The sequence below is a fragment of the Chiloscyllium plagiosum genome, chromosome 18 (genome assembly GCF_004010195.1).
Source record: "Chiloscyllium plagiosum isolate BGI_BamShark_2017 chromosome 18, ASM401019v2, whole genome shotgun sequence".
Taxonomy (NCBI): domain Eukaryota; kingdom Metazoa; phylum Chordata; class Chondrichthyes; order Orectolobiformes; family Hemiscylliidae; genus Chiloscyllium; species Chiloscyllium plagiosum.
The window spans coordinates 767,947-787,325 of record NC_057727.1 but is presented as its reverse complement, the minus strand read 5'-3'; the positions used below and the strand labels follow the sequence as shown (position 1 = coordinate 787,325).

Here is a 19,379-nt window from a genome sequence, read left to right as displayed (position 1 = left end):
TGCCTGTGTGAGTATCTATCTCTGTGTGAGAGTGTGAGTGAACGTGCCTGTGTGAGTATCTATCTCTGTGAGAGTGTAAGTGAACGTGCCTGTGTGAGTATCTATCTCTGTGTGAGAGTGTAAGTGAACGTGCCTGTGTGAGTATGATGATTTTGGTACCTGTATCAGTTGAATGACGTCAGAATAATGTTCTGATCTTGTACAGAGTGAACACTGGGCATTGAGCCATGACCTCAACGGCTGTCGAGCCTGTGACTGTGATGTGGGAGGTGCATATGACAATCTGTAAGTAGACAATTCGTTCACATTTAAGATTCCTGAATGAACGGGAATTTGCTTTTGGACTGATGGTGTGACTGAAATTGAGAGAATTGTACTTCTGCAGAGAGGTGAGGGAAAGAATTTGGACAGTTAAAACAAAAACTGAAATGACTGGTAAGTCTCAGCAGGTCTGGCAGCATCTATGGAGAGAAATCAGAGTTAACCTTTCGGGTGTAATGACCCTGTCCAAGAAATGACACGTTCATATTTGGTTTTCTGAGACATGAGTAGTTTCAGTGTGTTTTTCATTTGCAGAAACCACTGCGTGATTGTGTTGCTAGGAATGGAGCAAGTTCCTAAGTGCAACAGACCAAATCAAACTCTTGAGACTGGTACAGAGCGGGTTACATACACAAAAACACAAGGGGTTTGAGCAGCAGGAATCTTACCACACCATTTAGTATCAAAAAGTGGGGCACTGGTAAAGTGCAGCAAGTCAAGTAGCATCCAAGTAGCAGGAGAGGCGACGTTTTGCGCATAAGCCCAATGACCAGTGCTGACCTGTTACCTCAATTCCATTTTCACACCTTATCCTTATATTCCTGAGTTATTTTGTGCCTATTCCTTCTGAATATCTTCATCACCTAAGCCTGCATGGCACTCTGTGGTAGAAGGTTCCAAATATTCACAACCAACTCAGTGATTATATTTCTCGTTTTCTTAATCCTAAATGGTCAATCCCTAATCCTCAGGCTGAGATCTCGACTCTTCAGCATGTGGGACATCAGTCTCTCAGCAGCCACCCTGTTAAAACCTCCCAGAATTTTATACGTTTCAGTGAGATCACCTCTCATTGTTCTAAATTGTATATGCAACATTGGCCCAATCTCCTCCATCTGTCCGCATAGGGCAACCCTCACAATCTCAGCAATCAGTTTGGGAAACATTTATTACATTTCTTTCCAGGCCAGCATTTTATTCCTCAGTAAAGGGGTGGTACAGTGGCTCAGTGGTTAGCTGTCTGTGTGGAGTTTGCACATTCTCCCCGTGTCTGTGTGGTTTCCTCCAGGTGCTCCAGTTTCCTCCCACAGTCCAAAGATGGGCAGGTCAGGTGAATTGGCCACGCTAAACTGCCCATAGTGTTAGGTGCATAAGTCAGGGATAAATGTAGGGTAATATGATAGGGGAATGGGTCTAGGTGGCTTATTATTCAGAGTGTCAGTGTGGACTTGTTGGGCTAAATGGCCCGTTTGCACACTGTAGGGAATCTAATCTAATCTAATCAAGCACTGCTGCCTCACAGCACCAGGGACCGAGGTTCAATTCCAACCTCAGACAACTGTCTGTCATTCTCCCCATTCTGTGTGGGTTTCCTCCACAGTCCAAAGATGTGCGGGTTAGGTGGATTGGCCATGGGAAATGCAGGGTTACAGGGATAGGGTTGGGGGTGGTTCTGAGTAGGATGCTCTTTGGGGGGTTGGTGTGGACTCAATGGGCCGAATGGCCTGCTTCCACACCATGGGGCCTTTATGATACTTACACCAGCTGCAGTCTCAACAAAGCCCTCTGTAATTCTAATAAGACTTGCTGACACTTCTTTTCCACTCCTCTTGCCATAAAAACAAAAATACCTTGCCTTTCTAGTTCCTTGCCACACGTGCATGTTAAACTTCTGGGTTTCCTGTGTAAGGACACCCAGGTCTTACTAACACCAACATTTCTCAGTCTCTCACCTTTATTAAAAAAAAATTACTTCTCCATTTTTTATACCGGTAATGATGACTTCACACTTAACAATTGGGGCGGCACGGTGGCTCAGTGGTTAGCACTGCTGCCTCACAGCACCAGGGTCACAGGTTCAATTCCAGCCTCGGGCGATGGTCTGTGTGGAGTTTGCACATTCTCCCCGTGTCTGCGTTTCCTCCCACGGTCCAAAGATGTGCAGGTCAAGTGAATTGGCCATGCTAAATTGCCCATAGTGTTAGGTGCATTAGTCAGAGGGAAATGGGACTGGATGGGTTACTCTTTGGAGGGTCGGTGTGGACTTGTTGGGCCGAAGGGCCTGTTTCCACACTGTATGGAATCTAATCTAATGTAAACAATTACTGAGGAATTGAATTTGAAAGCTTGTAATTGAAGGATTATTGATTTTTCATTGATTTTTAGAAAAAGAACAGATATTGGATTAAAAAAAAAGACACTTCTTGGAAACCCCGTGGTTCAAGATGATCGCTGGCATTGGCTGCTTGAACTGACTCTAGGGGAAACACCTGACTGTTTTTATGACCGAGCTTTCTGGCTGTTCTGTTTGAATAGTATATTGTAAACTTGGAAGTTGTCTGGATTTTCAGTTGAAGGAAATCCTGCTAGAGATCAAACTCCTCAGTTCGTGTCTCTTGTTTCCAAAGCATCTTCACAGTGAATTCAGTGCGAAACCTGATTCTCTTCTTGGAGAGAGACCGGAAAACTTCTAGAATCTGAGTTTCTTGAGCAAGATGCATCTCATAGAGTCATAGAGATGTACAGCATGGAAACAGACCCTTCGGTCCAACTCATCCATGCCAACCAGCTATCCCAACCCAATCTAGTCCCACCTGCCAGCACCCGGCCCATATCCCTCTAACCCCTTCCTATTCATATACCGATCCAAATGCCTCTTAAATGTTGCAATTTTACCAGCCCCACCACTTCCTCTAGCAGCTCATTCCATACAAACACCACCCTCTGTGTGAAAAAGTTGCCCCTTAGATCTCTTTTATATCTTTCCCCTCTCACCCTAAACCTATGCCCTCTAGTTCTGGACTCCCCAACCCCAGGGAAAAGACTTTGTCTATTTATCCTATCCACGCCCCTCATAATTTTGTAAATCTCTAGAAGGTCACCCCTCAGCCTCTGACGCTCCAGGGAAAACAGCCCCAGCCTGTTCAGCCTCTCCCTATAGCTCAAATCCTCCAACCCTGGCAACATCCTTGTAAATCTTTTCTGAACCCCTATCAAGTTTCACAACATCTTTCCGATAGGAAGGAGACCAGAACTGCACGCAATATTCCAACAGTGGCCTAACCAATGTCCTGTACAGCCGCAACATGACCTCCCAACTTCTGTACTCAATACTCTGACCAATAAAGGAAGGCATACCAAATGCCTTCTTCACTATCCTATCTACCTGCAACTCCACTTTCAAGGAGCTATGAACCTGCACTCCAAGGTCTCTTTGTTCAGCAACACTCCCTAGGACCTTAGCAGGACTTATACACTTAATGGTAAGATTTGCTTTCCCAAAATGCAGCACCTCGCATTTATCTGAATTAATCTCCATCTGCCACTTCTCAGCCCATTGGCCCATCTGGTCCAGATCCTGTTGTAATCTGAGGTAACCCTCTTCGCTGTCCACTGCCAAGATCTCAGAGATAACTATGTTTGGTGACATCTATGTACACATAATCGAACACCAACAGTTATCTTAATATCGCAAACTTTATCCGTTTTATCTTCAAAAACCAAGACTAATTGGCTATTAGGGTTTTTCCCCAAAATGTAACCCTGCAGAGAAAAACTCGTTTTCTTTCTCATACCCAGTCTGTTTTTGTGTTCATGTTTCATATTATTGAGGGGTAATCATTTATATTTTCATAATTCAAACAAAACGTGTTAGTCAGTTTAGCATCTTCATTGAATACGGTTAAAAATCACACAACACCAGGTTATAGTCCAACAGGTTTAATTAGTAGCACATCTAGCTTTCGGAACGCCACTCCTTCATCAGGTGATTGTTGGGGACACAATTGTAAATCCAAATCATTGAATAAGCTTTGTTTTAATTCAATAATTCTGTGTCTACTTAATAAATTTGGTTGCTGGATCTTTTGATTTTAAGCCTAATGTAGAAAAAGCATACAATCAGCTATATTGTGAATGGGTTCAGTTTGTGCTGTGGACTAGTGAGACTGGGGAGAAACAGTGCAGTTCTTCCATCTCATTCATAACATAAAGGGACACGTGGGATAGTAGCACATCTTGTGAAATCAAAATACCTTGTGAAATTACCAAAACTGGGACAACACACTCATCCTAGGACAAGCCAAACAGAGACACGCACGAAAATTCTTATAAGCATGGCATTCCAACCAGAACTCTATCAACAAACACATTGTCTTGGACCCTATTTACCATCCCCTGAGAAAAAGAACCGGAAACGACATCACAGGAAATTACATCACCAACCCAAAGAAACACAAACATATAAATAGAAAGCAGGAAACATCAGCAGTGCTTCGTCCGGAGGCTCACTGAAGATGTTACCTAGTATGGTGATGAAACATCTGAAAATGAACCTTCCAGCTCAGCAAGCAAACCTACATCAATTATCAAAACTTTTCTCGAGATGGAAGAATTATCCCTATGTGACTTGGATAAAATAACTAAAATTAGGTTCATGGAATTGTCTGAAAAGTGATGTTGAAATTAAAACATGGACTAGGAAAGCATATATGATTGAGGTAATAGCAGAACGGTTACGTTGGGAGAATGGCAAAGCAAAACCAAATGTAATTCAGTTGAGTTGGTCAGGATGCAGGTGAGATGAAGAGGACAGGAAAAGAAAATTAGACATTAAAATGCTTGGACATGGAAGAGAAAGAAAGAGCATATCAGAAGGAGGAGAAAGAAAAGGAAAAGGAAGTAGGACTTAATAAGTTCCAGCAAGAATATGAAGTAAGGGGAAAGTACATAAGCATACCAGCTTAAAGAGCTGAAACTGAAAGGAGGCCTTTGGCACCAAGGAGGATGTTAGAACATAGAACACAGAACAACACAGCACAGCACAGAACAGGCCCTTCAGCCCACGATGTTGTGCCGACCATTGATCCTCATGTAAGGTAAACCTAATGTACGAACCCTCAAATTTCTGTGACCATATGCATGTCCAGCAGTCTCTTAAATATATCCAATGACCTCGCTTTCACAACTGCTGCTGGCAACGCATTCCATGCTCTCACAACTCTCTGTGTAAAGAACCCGCCTCTGACATCCCCTCTATACTTTCCGCCAAACAGCTTAAAACTATGACCTCTCGTGTTAACAATTTCTGCCCTGTGAAAATGTCTCTGGCTATCAACTCTTTCTATGCCTCTCATTATCTTGTATACCCCAATTAGGTCCCCTCTCTTCCTTCTTTTCTCCAATGAAAAAGGTCTGAGCTCAGTCAACCTCACAAGATAAGCCCTCCATTCCAGGCAGCATCCTGGTAAACCTCCTCTGAACCCTCTCCAAAGCATCCTCATCTTTCCTATAATAGGGCGACCAGAACTGGACACAGTATTCTAAGTGCGGTCTAACCACAGTTTTATAGAGCTGCAACAAGATCTCACAGCTCTTAAACTCAATCCCCCTGTTAATGAAAGCCCACGTCACCTCCAACCTTTGTGTCATCTGCAAACTTGCTAACCCATCCTTCAATCTCCTCATCCAAGTCATTAATAAAAATTACAAAGAGTAGAGGCCCAAGAACAGAGCCCTGTGGAACACCACTCACCACTGACTTCCAGGCAGAATACTTTCCTTCCACTACCACTTGCTGTCTTCTGTCAACCAGCCAATTCTGTATCCAGACAGCTAAATTTCCTTGTATCCCATTCCTTCTGACCTTCGAATGAGCCTACCATGGGGAACCTTACCACATCCACTGCTCGATCCTCATCAGAATATTGCCAAGGAATGAGCTGAGTCCAAGCCAAGACATAACAGAGCGATGTTTAAATCTGTACTGGCCCTCCCAAAATTTGCTGAACATATGATTCCATGAGCACATGAGTAGGCCATTCGGCCAGTCAAGCTTGTTCCACCATTTCACAAGATCATGGCTGATCTAATTGTAGCCTCAGTTGAAAAGGGATGCTGAAACATTTATCATTTCTTTCAAAAAAGTAGCTAAGCAGATTAAGTAGTCAAAAGAAACAAAGAACTGGACTTTGCTCATGCAACGCAGGCTGATAAACAGCTCATGAGGTTTATGCCTTGCTTCCATAGATTATGAGGTGGCAAAAGCGGTCATTCTCGGTGCACGCAGGTTCGTCCAAAAGCAGCCTGGACAGACCTATAATAATGCATGCTGGGGTAAATCAAACGTTGACCATTGGATGTGGATGTTAAAGGTGGAGACTACATATGAGACCCTTAAAGAAATAATTCTCTTGGAAGAATTTAAAAATTCACTCCCGCCATTAGTAAGAACTCACACATAGAAAGCTAGATAGTTGCAACAAGAAGACAGGCAGTTGAGTTGACTGACAATTACAAACTGCTCTACAGATTCAGAAATGTTTCCCAATACTCCCACAAACATGAGGCCGTAGAAAATGGGAAGGTAAAAGGGAGACAAATCACCATCGCTTGCTGCACCAGCATTTATTGCCCGTCCCTAGGTGCCCCTTGAGAAAGTGGGGGTGAGCTGCCTTCCTTAACCGCTGCAGTCCATGTGCTGTAAGTAGACCCACAATACCCTTAGGGATGGAATTCCAGGATTTTGACCCAGTAACAATGAAAGAACGGCGATATATTTCCAAGTCCGGATGGCGAGGGGCTTGGAGTGGAACTTGTTCCCATATATCTGCTGCCATTGTCCTTCTAAATTTGGTAGTGGTTGTGGGTTTGGAAGTTGCAGTCTAAGAAGCATTGACAAATTTTTGCAGTACATAGAAGAGGCAACGGCCTAGTGATATTATCGCTGGACTCTGAATCCAGAGACCCGGGTAATGTTCTGGGGACCTAGGTATGAAAGCTGCCATGGCAGATGGTGGAATTTGAATTCATTCAAAATCTGGAATGAAGAGTCTAATGATGACCATTAATCCATTGCTGGTTGTCAGAAAATCCCACCTGGTTCACTAATGTCCTTTAGGGATGGAAACTGCCATCCTTACCTGGTCTGGTCGACATTGGACTCCAGACCCACAGCAATGGAGTTGACTCTTAACTGTCCTCTGGGCAATTAAGGATGGGTAATATATGCTGCATAGCTAGTGACACCCTCATCCCATGAATAAATTTTTAAAAACTTGTAGAAAGTAAACACACTGCTGCTGCTGAATGTCAGTGGTGTAGGGAGTGGGTGTTTGTGGATGTGGTGTCAATCAAGCGGCTGCTTTGTCCTGGATGGTGTCGAGCTTCTTGAGTGTTGCTGGAGCTGCCCCCATCCAGGGCAAGTGGGGAGTATTCCATCACACTCCTGACTTGTGTCAGGCTTTGGGGAGTCAGGAGGTGAATTACTCGCTGCAGTATTCCCAGCCTCTGACCTGCTCTTGTAGCCACTGTGTTTATATGGTTAGTCCAATCCAGTTTCTGATCAATGGTAACCCTCAGGATGTCGATGGTGGGGGATTCTGTGATGGTAACACTGTTGAATGTCAAGGGGCGATGGTTAGATTGTCTCTTATTGAAGATGGTCATTGCCTGGCATTTGTGTGGCATGAATGTTATTTGCCACTGTAAGCCCAAACCTGGAGATTGTCCAGATCTTGTTGCATTTGAACACGGACTGCCTCAGAATCTGAGGAGTCGTGAATGGTGCTGAACATTGTGCAAGCTGAAGCAGCTGAAGATAGTCAAACCTAGGACACTACCCTGAGGATCTCCTGCAGAGATGTCCTGGAGCTGAAAAGAATGACCTCCACCAAGCACAACCATCTTCCATTTTGCTCGGTATGACTCCATTTACAGGAGAGCACTCACTCGAATGCAGCCTGGACGTTCACTGTTGATGACCCCATCCATCCTTTACTGATGGTCAAGAATAGACTGATGGAGCAGTAATTGGCTGGGTTGGATTTATGTGTACATGACAAACCTGGGCAATTTTCCACATTGTTGGCTAGATGCCAGTGGTGTAACTATATTGGAACAGCTTGCCTAGGAAAGCAGCAAGTTCTGGAGCACAAGTCTTCAGGACTATTGCAGGAATGTTACCAAGGCCTATAGCCTTTGCAGTAGCCAGTGCCTCCAAATATTATTCAATATCAATTAGAGTGAATCAAAGTGACTGAAGACAGCTGTGATGCTGGGGATCTCTGGAGGAGGCTGGGATGGATCATCTACTCGACACTTTTGGCTGAAGATTGTAGCTAATACTTCAACCACTTGTTTTGTATTGATGTGCGGGTGTGTGGGGATTCCCCCATTGTTAAGTGCTTGAGATCTAAAAGGAAGTGTTTAGTAAGGTATTTGTTGTGTAGGTTTTAATTTTCCATAATCCCTTTGAATTGAGGAAGGTGCCATTAAAATGGAAACTAGCAATTGTAACTCCTTTATTCAAAAAGGGAGGGAGACAGAAAGCAGGACACTACAGGTCAGTTAGCTTAACAACTGTCAAAGCAAAATACCTGCTCCTTTAATGTCATTGAGTATTTTTAAGGCTGAGCTGGACAGACGTTTGGTTGAGATGGGAGTTAAAGGGTATGCAGCCAGACAGGAAAGTGGAGTTGAGGCCAAGGTCAGATTAGCCATGATCTTATTAGATGACAAAGCTGTCTCAAAGGGCCAATGGTTTTCTCCTGCTCCGAATTCCTATGTCACCCAGTGCCCCTAGGCCAGCCGTATCGGGCCGTTGTTGCGATATTAGTGTGGTGAGCTTTGCGCCTGTCTTCAGTGGACAATTGGTCTTTGTGTTTACACAATTCACTTCTTTTCTGCTAATATCCAGCTGCTCGATGGAAACTGGCCAGTGTCGCTGTCGGAGTCACATTGTCGGCAGGCAGTGTACGCTTGTGGACTCAGGGTATTTCTTCATGGCTCTCGATCACTACACGTATGAGGCAGAGCTGGCTCAACTCAGCATGGTAAGTATGTCCCTTGTACAGAAGACCATGCAGGCAGTGTGCCCATGTACAGGGTAGACACTGTGTCCATGTACATGGGAGTGTGTGCTGGGTGTGTCCTATGTACATCAGAGTGTGTGCTGGTGTGTCCGTGTACATGGGAGCATGTGCTGGTGTGTCCGTGTACATGGGAGTGTGTGCTGAGTGTGCCCCGTGTACATGTGAGCGTGTACTGAGTGTGTCCATGTACATGGGAGCATGTTCTGAGTGTGCCCTGTGTACATGGGAGTGAGTGCTGTGTGTTCCCCGTGTGGTGAATGCGTCCATGTATAGGAGAGTGTGTCTATGTGCATGCCAACCGAAACACAAACCCAGTAATAGGGAAAGGCCAAGTGAAAGCTATGGAAAATCAAGTGGACTTGTGTGAGGCTGATTACTCCACTGTCTGTCCCTTGTGCTGCATGTTCTGAGGATCCCAGCCTTTGCCGTGCAGTCCTACAGTCACTAGCAGCCTCCTCCCATCTCTGCTGAATGGCCACTGTTCATAGATTATCTGGACCAAAGAGGACTCAACTTGTTTTTTGCTGTATTAACTCTGAAACATTCAGACACACACCAGCTGGTCTTCATTTGAATATTCTCACAAATTGTTTATAATCTGATGCTGAGACTAGATTGATAGCTTAGATCATGCCCAATATAGTGTCTATTCAGCAGTTCACAAAGGCAGCTCACCACCCCGACCTTCTCAAGGGGCAACTATGGATGGGCAATAAATGCTGGGCCCAGCCAATGACATCCATATCCTATGGATAAATTTTTTAATTGGTCAGTCACAGAGCCTGTTTGTCTCTGCTGTTACTGAGCGGGTTAAATACCTAAAGTCATTAAAAATCTACAATCTCAGTGCATTTAGAAGAGAGAAATATGTGGAAAATGAGATAAATGAGAGAGGATAGAGATTAAAAGAGAATGTGAAGTAGAGAGCGGAAGAGAGAGTGAGACAGATGGTGCAAGGGTATGGTATATATAAGAGAGAGAGAAAGTAGCCAGAGTGCTGTGCTTCGGAAATGGAGTCAGACCATTTCCAGAACCTGTCCATGTTTATGTCTCCTGAAGATGTGAGCAGGTAGGCTTGATGGTTTCTGTGTCCCTGGGCAGTGTTAGAGGAGTGTGGGTGCTGAGATGAGCAAATTGGGTGACCAGCCTGTTTGTTGGGACCTTGTCCCTGTTCTCCAACATCGTTCTTAAGCCCTTTAACCATCAACCCCAACCCTCACCCCATACCAAGCTTCCAACCACACCCCTCCCCATATCCCACACACTTTATATTCCCCAAAATAATTATGACTGGGTCCAGACTCAGGATTTTTGTGTCCCATTGCAGTGTCAGCAAAGGGTGAAGTAATCCTTTCTGAGAGAGTTGGGAATTAAACCACTTCCTGTGGCTGAGTCCAGGGGAATAGAGGAACTGAGGTACAAAGACAATATCTGAGGCAACAGAAGCATTGTCATTCCTAATTACTTCTCTGTGGCTGAGATTTCCTTTATCCTTTGCCTTGGAATCACTCTGGAGGAAATGGGCTATTTCTGGGGTCATTCCACATTGTTCTACCTATTTAATAGATGCACATTCAATTCCATGTTAATGCCCAAGGTCAAAATTGGAAGCCAAGGCATCCTGAAACAGAGATGACACCTTGCACATTGAAGCTGTGATTCCAGGCTCTCTCCCTCCCTTATTCTCTTCGTAGTGCCTATCCATTATCCATCACCACTTACCCTACTAATAAACCTCAGGATATCTTTGAAATAAGAACATAAGAGCTAGGAGTAGGCCACCTGCCCCCGCCCCCAGCCTGCTCCACCATTGAATAAGATCATGGCTGATCTTCTCGTTCACAGCTTCACTACCTGCCTGCTCACCATAACCCAGAATTCCTTTTTCTTTCAATAATCTCTGTCTTTGCCTTAAAAACATTCAATGAGGTTTCCTCAATTGTTTCATTGGGCAGGGAATTCCACACATTCACAACTCTTTGGGTGAAGAAGTTCCTCCTCAAATCAGTCCTGACATTATGGACATTAGAAGTAAATGGACATTAAAAGGTAAACTTCTAACAGCCTAATGGAGTGTCATAATCAACGATATTTTAAAGGCTTCTCCAAAGAAACCCAGGAACATCGTAAACCCCCTCATGTGTCAAAACAAATGCCTACCCACCCACAGCATAAAAATATAAACTTTTAATAAATTCTTAAAATTGTCAATCAAAATGTGAGCACAGCTCCCTGCTGAGATAGTGCTGGAGTTTTTGGAAGTCAGCCAATCATTTGAAACAGCCCCAGGTTATCCAGACAATATTCAGGAAATGTTGACAATGCAGCCTTTAGAAACTGAAACACTAGACGGCCTTTTTACTAAGATGTAGATGGTGTTAATTTCCATTATAATGGATTATCAACCAATAGAGTGTAGCTGATCTTAGTTCTTTTAAAATCAACTGCAGGACGATTTTTTTTTCAAAACAAAGATTGCTGGATATTTAAATCACAGACCAATACGTAACATGAGATTTTCCCAGTCCATTTTTCTATGGATTTGAAATATTTGAACTATTCTAATGAATACTTACACATTGACAATTAATGTAATGGTCAATTTAGTTTTGCAAGACAGAACCCTAAGCTCAATTATTGCATTGAACATGTATCTAAATTATAATGCAGCATTTAATTGTGACATTGAATATCGTTAACAAATGTAAAAGTCTCTGTCTTATGAGAATATTCAGGTATCTTCAGCTGGCCTCCCCCACTGACCATGAACTTGCAAATGGTTTTGTTTCGTGCCAGAGTTTATAAAAGCTCCACACGGACAAGGACCCATCATCGAGCAGGAAATGATCACTTCCTACAGTCCTCACAATGGTGATCTCAGCCTCAGAAGAGGTGCATGAGATGTCTGCACCTTCCTGACCTGTAAACAGACCTCGCAAAGTGACGTGTGGTTGGGAAAGAATTATAATTTGCAGTCAGGAGCCCTAAATGTTTGGCATTCCTAAACCCATTTCTGTCTTCACTAGGAGACAAAATTCTGGCCCAAGAGGAAAATAAACAGATAGCTAGGTTGATAGGCAGGAGAGAGTGGTGCTATAAAACTCTGTCAACATCTATATTTCTCTCTCCCTCTCCCTGCAGTCACTATCTTCCTGCCTATGTCCTCTCCTAGTACACTGGGGCAGTGGACTTGAAATCTAGCTCTGCTATTCCTGAAGTCATCACAATAGTTACATGCTTTTATCAAAGTACACAAAGTTCTGAGTTTATCTCTCAGAAAGACACAACTGAACTGCAAAGTGGGATCAGCTTTCCGTTGTTAATAATAACTATTGTTTATTACAAATATATACATTCTAACCACAGGTTTAAAAATCTACATACTGTGAGCATGTAACTCTTCTAGTTAAAACTCTAACCCCTTTCTAATGTCCCTCTGTACACATACAGACAGAAACAATCGGTGTATGAGTGGAGGGGAAAACACATGGGTGAAGCAGTTCAATGGCTCCAGTCCACAGCATTTGTTGAGATGATACTTTTACTTCCTGGGGTTTCTGTTCCTTACTCTCTTTTTCTCCAAGTTCTTTCCACTTCTTCACAAGAAACACAGGCAGTTGCTGCACTAACTGCAAAGTCTGTTAGTTACATTAAAGGGCCCAGCTTTTGGCAACTGAGAGGGGACAGTAAATTTATGTTCATCATGTTTAGGTGTTTTATTGGAAAGAAATATGGATATCACGTGTGCTTTCAGCAGTCCAATGGCTTCTGCCAGTATCATTCATTCATACCCATAGGCTGCTCAGCAACACAGGAGCTCATCTCTCTCTCTCTCCGTGTCTCTTTCTATCTGTCTCTCTCTCTCTCTGTCCCTTTCTGTTTCTATCTCTCTCTCTGTCCGTCTCTGTCATACATTGGTGTTGAATTAACATGCTGTGCTATTAGTTAAATTTCCAGGGCCCTTCTGAGGTGGATGTTTGAGTTTCAGACTGTGCTATTGTGACATGGCTTCCTTTATTCCTTTAATAATTTGTTAATGCTTTGTTTGAATGATGAGCTGATGATTTAAACAGTGTCTGACAGCGCCTGCGTGTTTTTAATGTTATCTGCCACTTGTTTTTAACCAATAATCATTCCCCATGACCAGGGAGCAACTGTTTTACATCGAGAGCACACTGAAAGTCGTCCTGTCACATGGACTGGAACTGGATTCGCAAAAGTTCCAGAAAGGGGCGTGTTGCAATTTCAGATTAATAACATTCCGTATTCGATGGAATATGACTTGGTAATCCGCTACGAACCACAGGTAATTAAAAGGGAAATTGTATTATATCAGTAAACAGGGAATGGATTCCTAATACAAGAAAGTAGTTCCTTGAATTGTGTGGCTTGCTAGGCCATTTCAGTTAAGAGGAGAAAGTGAGGTCTGCAGATGCTGGAGATCAGAGCTGAAAATGTGTTGCTGGAAAAGCGCAGCAGGTCAGGCAGCATCCAGGGAACAGGAGAATCGACGGAAGGGCTTGTGCCCGAAACGTCGATTCTCCTGTTCCCTGGATGCTGCCTGACCTGCTGCGCTTTTCCAGCAACACATTTTCAACCCCGCATTTCAGTTAAGAGTCAAACACATTACTGTGGATCTGGAGTCACATGCAGGTAAGGCCAGGTGATGATGGCAGCTTTCTTTCCCTGAAGGACATGAGTGAGTCAGATGGGTTTTCCCAACAGTTGACAATGGTTTCACATCATCAGTAGATTCTTGATTCCAGACATTTTTTTAAATCAAATTCAAATTCTACCATTTGTCTTGGCAGGATTTAAACTCGGGTGCCCAGAACATTAGCTGAGTTTTTTTATTCATCCACGGGATGAGGGTGTCGATGGCTAGGCAGTATTTATTGTCTATCCTTAATTACTCAGAGGGCAGTTAAGAGTCACCCACATTGCTGTGGGTCTGGAGTCACGTGTAGGCCAGACCAGGTAAGGATGGCAGTTTCCTTCTCTAATGGACAATAGTGACCCAGATGGGATTTTCCAACAATTGACAGTGGATTCATTGTCATTATTAGACTCTTCATTCCAGATATTTATTGAATTCAAATTCCACCAACTTGGGTTGCACAGTGGCTCAGTGGTTAGTGCTGCTGCCTCACAGCGCCAGGATCCAGGTTCAATTCCCACACTGGGTGACTGTCTGTGTGGAGTTTGCACATTTTCCCAGTGTCTGCGTGGGTTTCCTCCGGGTGCTCCAGTTTCCTCCCACAGTCCAAAGATGTGCAGATTAGGAGAATTAGCCATGCTAAATTGCCCATAGTGCATGAATCAGGGGTAAATACAAGGTTGGGGAATGGGTCTGGGTGGGTTACTCTTTGGACGATCGGTGTGGACATGTTGGGTTGAAGGGCCTGTTTCCATACTGTAGGGAATCAAATCCAATCTAATCTAAAAACTGCCGTGGAGAGATTTAAACCCAGGTCCCCCAGAATGTTGTCAGGATCTCTGGATTAATAGTTGAGCAATAATACCACCAGGCCACTGCCTTCCCAGAAGACTATAAGAGATATTATGGAGAAGTCCAATCCTGTAGACAACAAACACACAGGCCCTTTGCAACAAGGGTCAGTTAGTAGCGATCGAACGAGGAACCATGGCCAGAGGGTGAAACTGCATGATGAAAGATTTCAACTCATACCGTAGTGGACAGCTATGCAGGGCCTTGTGTAGAAAGCTCAGTATATGCTTCAAAGCATGTGTATCCTGCTTTTCAAATAACATCTACCCTTTCAGTTATCAGTTAATTTATTCACTGAGACTTTTTGCTTAAAAATTATGTTGTGAATATCTCCCAAACATTATTCGCGTTGAAAATGGTGCCAGATTAATATATTCCTTTAGGTTTCTAAAAGATTGTTAGTATCTGAGGAAATCCTCCGGCTGGGATTGGAAGGTGATGGACCTAGGCACAGGAAGAATTCACATATATAGAAGGGATCTCACAGTGTGTTGTGTATTGTGTCCCTGTCCCTGAGCTAGAAGCTCCAAGTTTGACTCCCATGACAGCAATTCTAGGCTGAGGAAAGAGCTATTATAATGCAGCCACAGATTAACGTTTTAATCCCTCCCAATATCTGTCAATGGCAGGTGGTAAGAGCAAAGAGTCTTTGTTGGCCACCTTTGGACAGAAATTGGATCCCCAGCCATCGCTGTCCATAGTTCTAGACAACAACATGCAGGTAAAAGGAAGTGTATGTTGCCACAGCAACTGAGACTACTTGGGAAGGGTTGGCTCAGTTGATGTGAGTCAATCCCTGTTCCAGCTGGGAAGGATGAGGGCCTGACCCTCCTTACCCTTCCCCGTGGTGGAGATGATGGGACTCTGAGTCAGACATGCTTTCAGGGACAAGATTAAAGTGGTGCCGGAAAAGCACATCAGGTTAGGCAGCATCTGAGGAGCAGGAAAATCGATGTTTTGGGCAAAAGACCTTCATCAGGAACAACCCAGGAAGAGGAAGACATCATACATAGTAAGTTGCCTCTACACTGCCCCTATGAAACAGTCGCAGACCAGGGACAGCATGGGGTTAGATATAGAGTAAAGCTCCTTCTATACTGTTCCCCATCAAACTCCCAGGACAGGGACAGCACAGGGTTAGATAGAAAGTAAAGCTCCTTCTACATTGTCCCCCATCAAACACTTCCAGGACAGGGACAGCTTAGTGTTAGATATATGTAGTAAAGCTTCCTCTACACTGTCCCCCATCAAACACTCCCAGGACAGGGACAGCATGGGGTTAGATCGAGAGTAAAGCTCCCTCTACACTGTCCCCCATCAAACACTGACAGGGACAGGGACAGCACGGGGTTAGATACAGAGTAAAGCTCACTCTACACTGTTCCCATCAAACACTCCCAGGACAGGGACAGCACAGGGTTAGATACAGAATAAAGCTCCCTCTACACTGTCCCCATCAAACATTCCCAGGACAGGGACAGCACAGGGTTAGATACAGAGTAAAATTATTCCTCTCCAGAGACTCCATCGCCTTTTGTCTTGTACTGACCTATTATTGTTTTGTTTGGGTTTCAAGAAAGTGAATCAATGCTTGGTTCTTTGTGGTTTTAGTCCAAGTCCATCCACTCAATGATCTGACTGCCACTTGGTCCAAAATTGATTCAATGGTATCAGTGGTACAATGGGTCTCTTGTCTCCCCCAGCCTCATGACCCTCTGTTGAAAATCTGACCTACAGCCCCACCTGCTGGATAATGGTTATTACGTTATGGCTCAGTTCCGATAGGTCATTGCAATAGTTGACTTTCACCCAGGGATGCGGAATGAGGGACTATTTTCACCAAATCATTTAGTGTGGGATTGGAACCCAAACCCAACTAAGAAAGGAGTGCACTGGCCCTTAATGCAGCTTCCAATCCCTGCTCCAATTTGCACAATGTGCCTGAGAGACACCTTTACATTGTTCCCACAACTCCAACATCTAAAAATAATTTCCTGTTACTCCAGCATTCAGGACTTAGTCTCCTTAATATTAATATTGTAACCTATTGTTCTGTGAATTGGGAATTTACAATCTACAAGGGGGTGGTTCACTCAAATCGCAGAGTGACTAATCTTCAGATTACAGAAAGGTTGCATGTTCTCTGAGTTGTTTTGTCACCATCATTTTACCAGACCACAGGGGCTGCTGTCTCATCAGAGAGAAGTGACTGGTGGTGATTTAACCTGAGGCCCACCAGACCTCAGGCAAGGGAACAGGTTGAGAAGCAGAGTCCTTCATGGCAACCTCAAACCAATGACAGGAATTCAACCCACATTGTTGGTATCACACTGCTCTGTAAACCAGCAATCCAGCCAACTGAGCTAAACCAATTCCCTCTCTGGAGTATGGAAAACTCGAGGCTGATGTATTTGAAGTAATTAATGACTCAAGGAATTGATGGGATAGACAGAGAGAAGCTCTTGCCTCTGGTGAGGTTAATCTCAAACAGGGGGTCACAGCCTTAACATTAGAACTAGGCTGTTCAGGGTTGTTAACAGGAAACATGTTTTCACACAAAGGTGAATGGAAATGGAGACATCTCTCCACCACCCCCCTCCCCCCCCGCCCCATCCAAAAGAAAACTGTTGAGGCTGTGAGGGAATGAAAAATTGAGTCAAAATTCAAATCTGAGCCTTTTTTTAGGCAAGGACACTAAACGTTCTGGAAATGATGTAGGCAAATAAAGTTGAGATACTGATCAGCCATAATCTTAGTCAGTGGTTGAGGGAGGTTCAGCACTGAAGGACACACTCTTTTTCACATGTTACAGGTTTGATGGGTTGAAGGCTTCATATATCTAAGTGGTCTAACCCAACAAAATATAACTCTTAGCTTCATTATTTTAAATTACATAAACCAGGAAGAACTATTTTCGCTGCTTGGTGAATGGGTAGCAAGAGAGCATTAAATTAAAATCATTAAAGCGTTCTCGGGGATTTAAATATAGAAACATCGAGGGAAGCAGAACTCAGGATAATTTTTTAAAAGGAACAAGATAAGTGTTGAAAAAGATAAACTTGAAGGGATCTGCAGAGGGGGGTGAAATTAAACAAAGGGAGAGCTTGGCCAGATAGTTAACAGGGTAAAAACAATGACTGCAGATGCTGGAAACCAGATTCTGGATCAATGGATCCTCTGCCCTGAAGCTCTTACTCTATGCTACTTTCTCCCCACCCCCACCCTCCTCTAGCTTATCTCTTCACCCTTCAAGCTCTCTGCCTGTATTCCTCATGAAGGGCTTTTGCCCGAAACATCGATTTTACTGCTCCTCGGATGCTGCCTGAACTGCTGTGCTCTTCCAGCACCACTAATCCAGATAGTAAACAGCCCAGTGAAGCAAACCAGCCTCCTTCTGCACAGAACAATGTTTCAATTTGAGCCATTATGCAAGTTTTTGGCCCTTTATTCTTGAATGTAACGACTTTTAGGCAGCTGTCCTCCACTATATTGACCTGAGTAATATCCTACACTGTTAGCCAAGAGAATAAGTGTAAGAGCTTCAACAGCATGACCACTTCCGTCTAGAAGGACAAGGGCAGCAGATACATGGGAACACCATCTCCTGCAAGTTCCCCTCCAAGCCAATCACCATCCTGACTTGGAAATATATCACCGTTCCTTCACTGTCGCTGGGTCAGAATCCTGGAATTCCCTGCCTAAGGGCATTGTGGATGTAGAGACACACCAAAAACTGCAACAGCTCACCACCTTTACCAGAGCAATTAGAGATGGGCAGCAAATGTGGGACTAGCCAGTTGTGTCCATACATCATAAACACCTTTTTAAAAAGCTTTTGGACCATGGAGCTTCATATGCATTTTTGTGCAGTATACAGTAATTGATTTTTCCCTCCATAATTCTGGAGCATTGAAATGTGTTGCAATGCCCTGGCTGAGATGAGCTGATTCAACTGTGAACAGGAAAGATGGCGATCACTTCCAATCCTTGGGATTCAGCTACATATCAGGCAGAATGTTGATGACACACTGCCAGGCAACATCACTGAACTCACCAAGACTGTTTCGATCAAACCAGCATCTCCCCAGCCTCTACAAGAATAAAGGCAGCAGAGAACCACCACCTACGATGTCTCCTCCAAATGGCACAGCATCCTTACTGGGATTCATGTCACCATTCTTTCAGTGAGGGAATGTTACATTGGCAGAGGTGCCATCTTTCACATGAAATCTTAAACTGACTGCTGTTATTTTGAAGAAGAGCTGGGAATGTTTACCACACTTTGTTGGCCAGATTTCCCTGTCATTGATGCAGTGCTGTTTGTGGGAGGTTGCCTTGTACAAATCAGCTATTGTATTTCCGAAATTTCAATACTGACTACACTTCAAAAGTATTTCTTTGGTCCTAAATCCATTTGGGACATTCTGAAATTGTGAAAGGCACTGTTAAAATGTATGTCTTAATTTAGAGGCACTGGTTGGAATGAAAGTTGATGTTATAATTGTAAAACAAGTCATAACTCTAGGATAGTTACTAATAATTCAATGAGGGAAATCAGAAGAGCTGTCTTTACCCAGAAAGCAGTGAGAATGCTCCACTTCCTTGCTGACTTGTTAAATTGAAATGATGTTGACAAACATGAGTGAAAAAAGAATATGAAAATATGGTGGTGAGAAGAAGGATGCAAGGAAGCTCATGATGTAAATATTAGCATGGATCAATTGGGCCAAATGGCCTGT

At 43.6% G+C, this 19,379-nt stretch overlaps 1 protein-coding gene across 1 annotated transcript in view; it reads left to right on the top strand.

Moving 5' to 3' along the window:
* lamb2 (laminin, beta 2 (laminin S)) overlaps window positions 1–19,379 on the top strand; it is a 167,856-nt gene that overhangs the window by 79,120 nt on the left and 69,357 nt on the right. Inside the window, exons 12-14 of the mRNA XM_043708610.1 lie at window positions 206–285; window positions 8,957–9,092; window positions 13,279–13,466. Coding sequence (XP_043564545.1) covers window positions 206–285; window positions 8,957–9,092; window positions 13,279–13,466 — 404 coding nt within the window. The remainder of the gene's footprint in view (window positions 1–205; window positions 286–8,956; window positions 9,093–13,278; window positions 13,467–19,379) is intronic.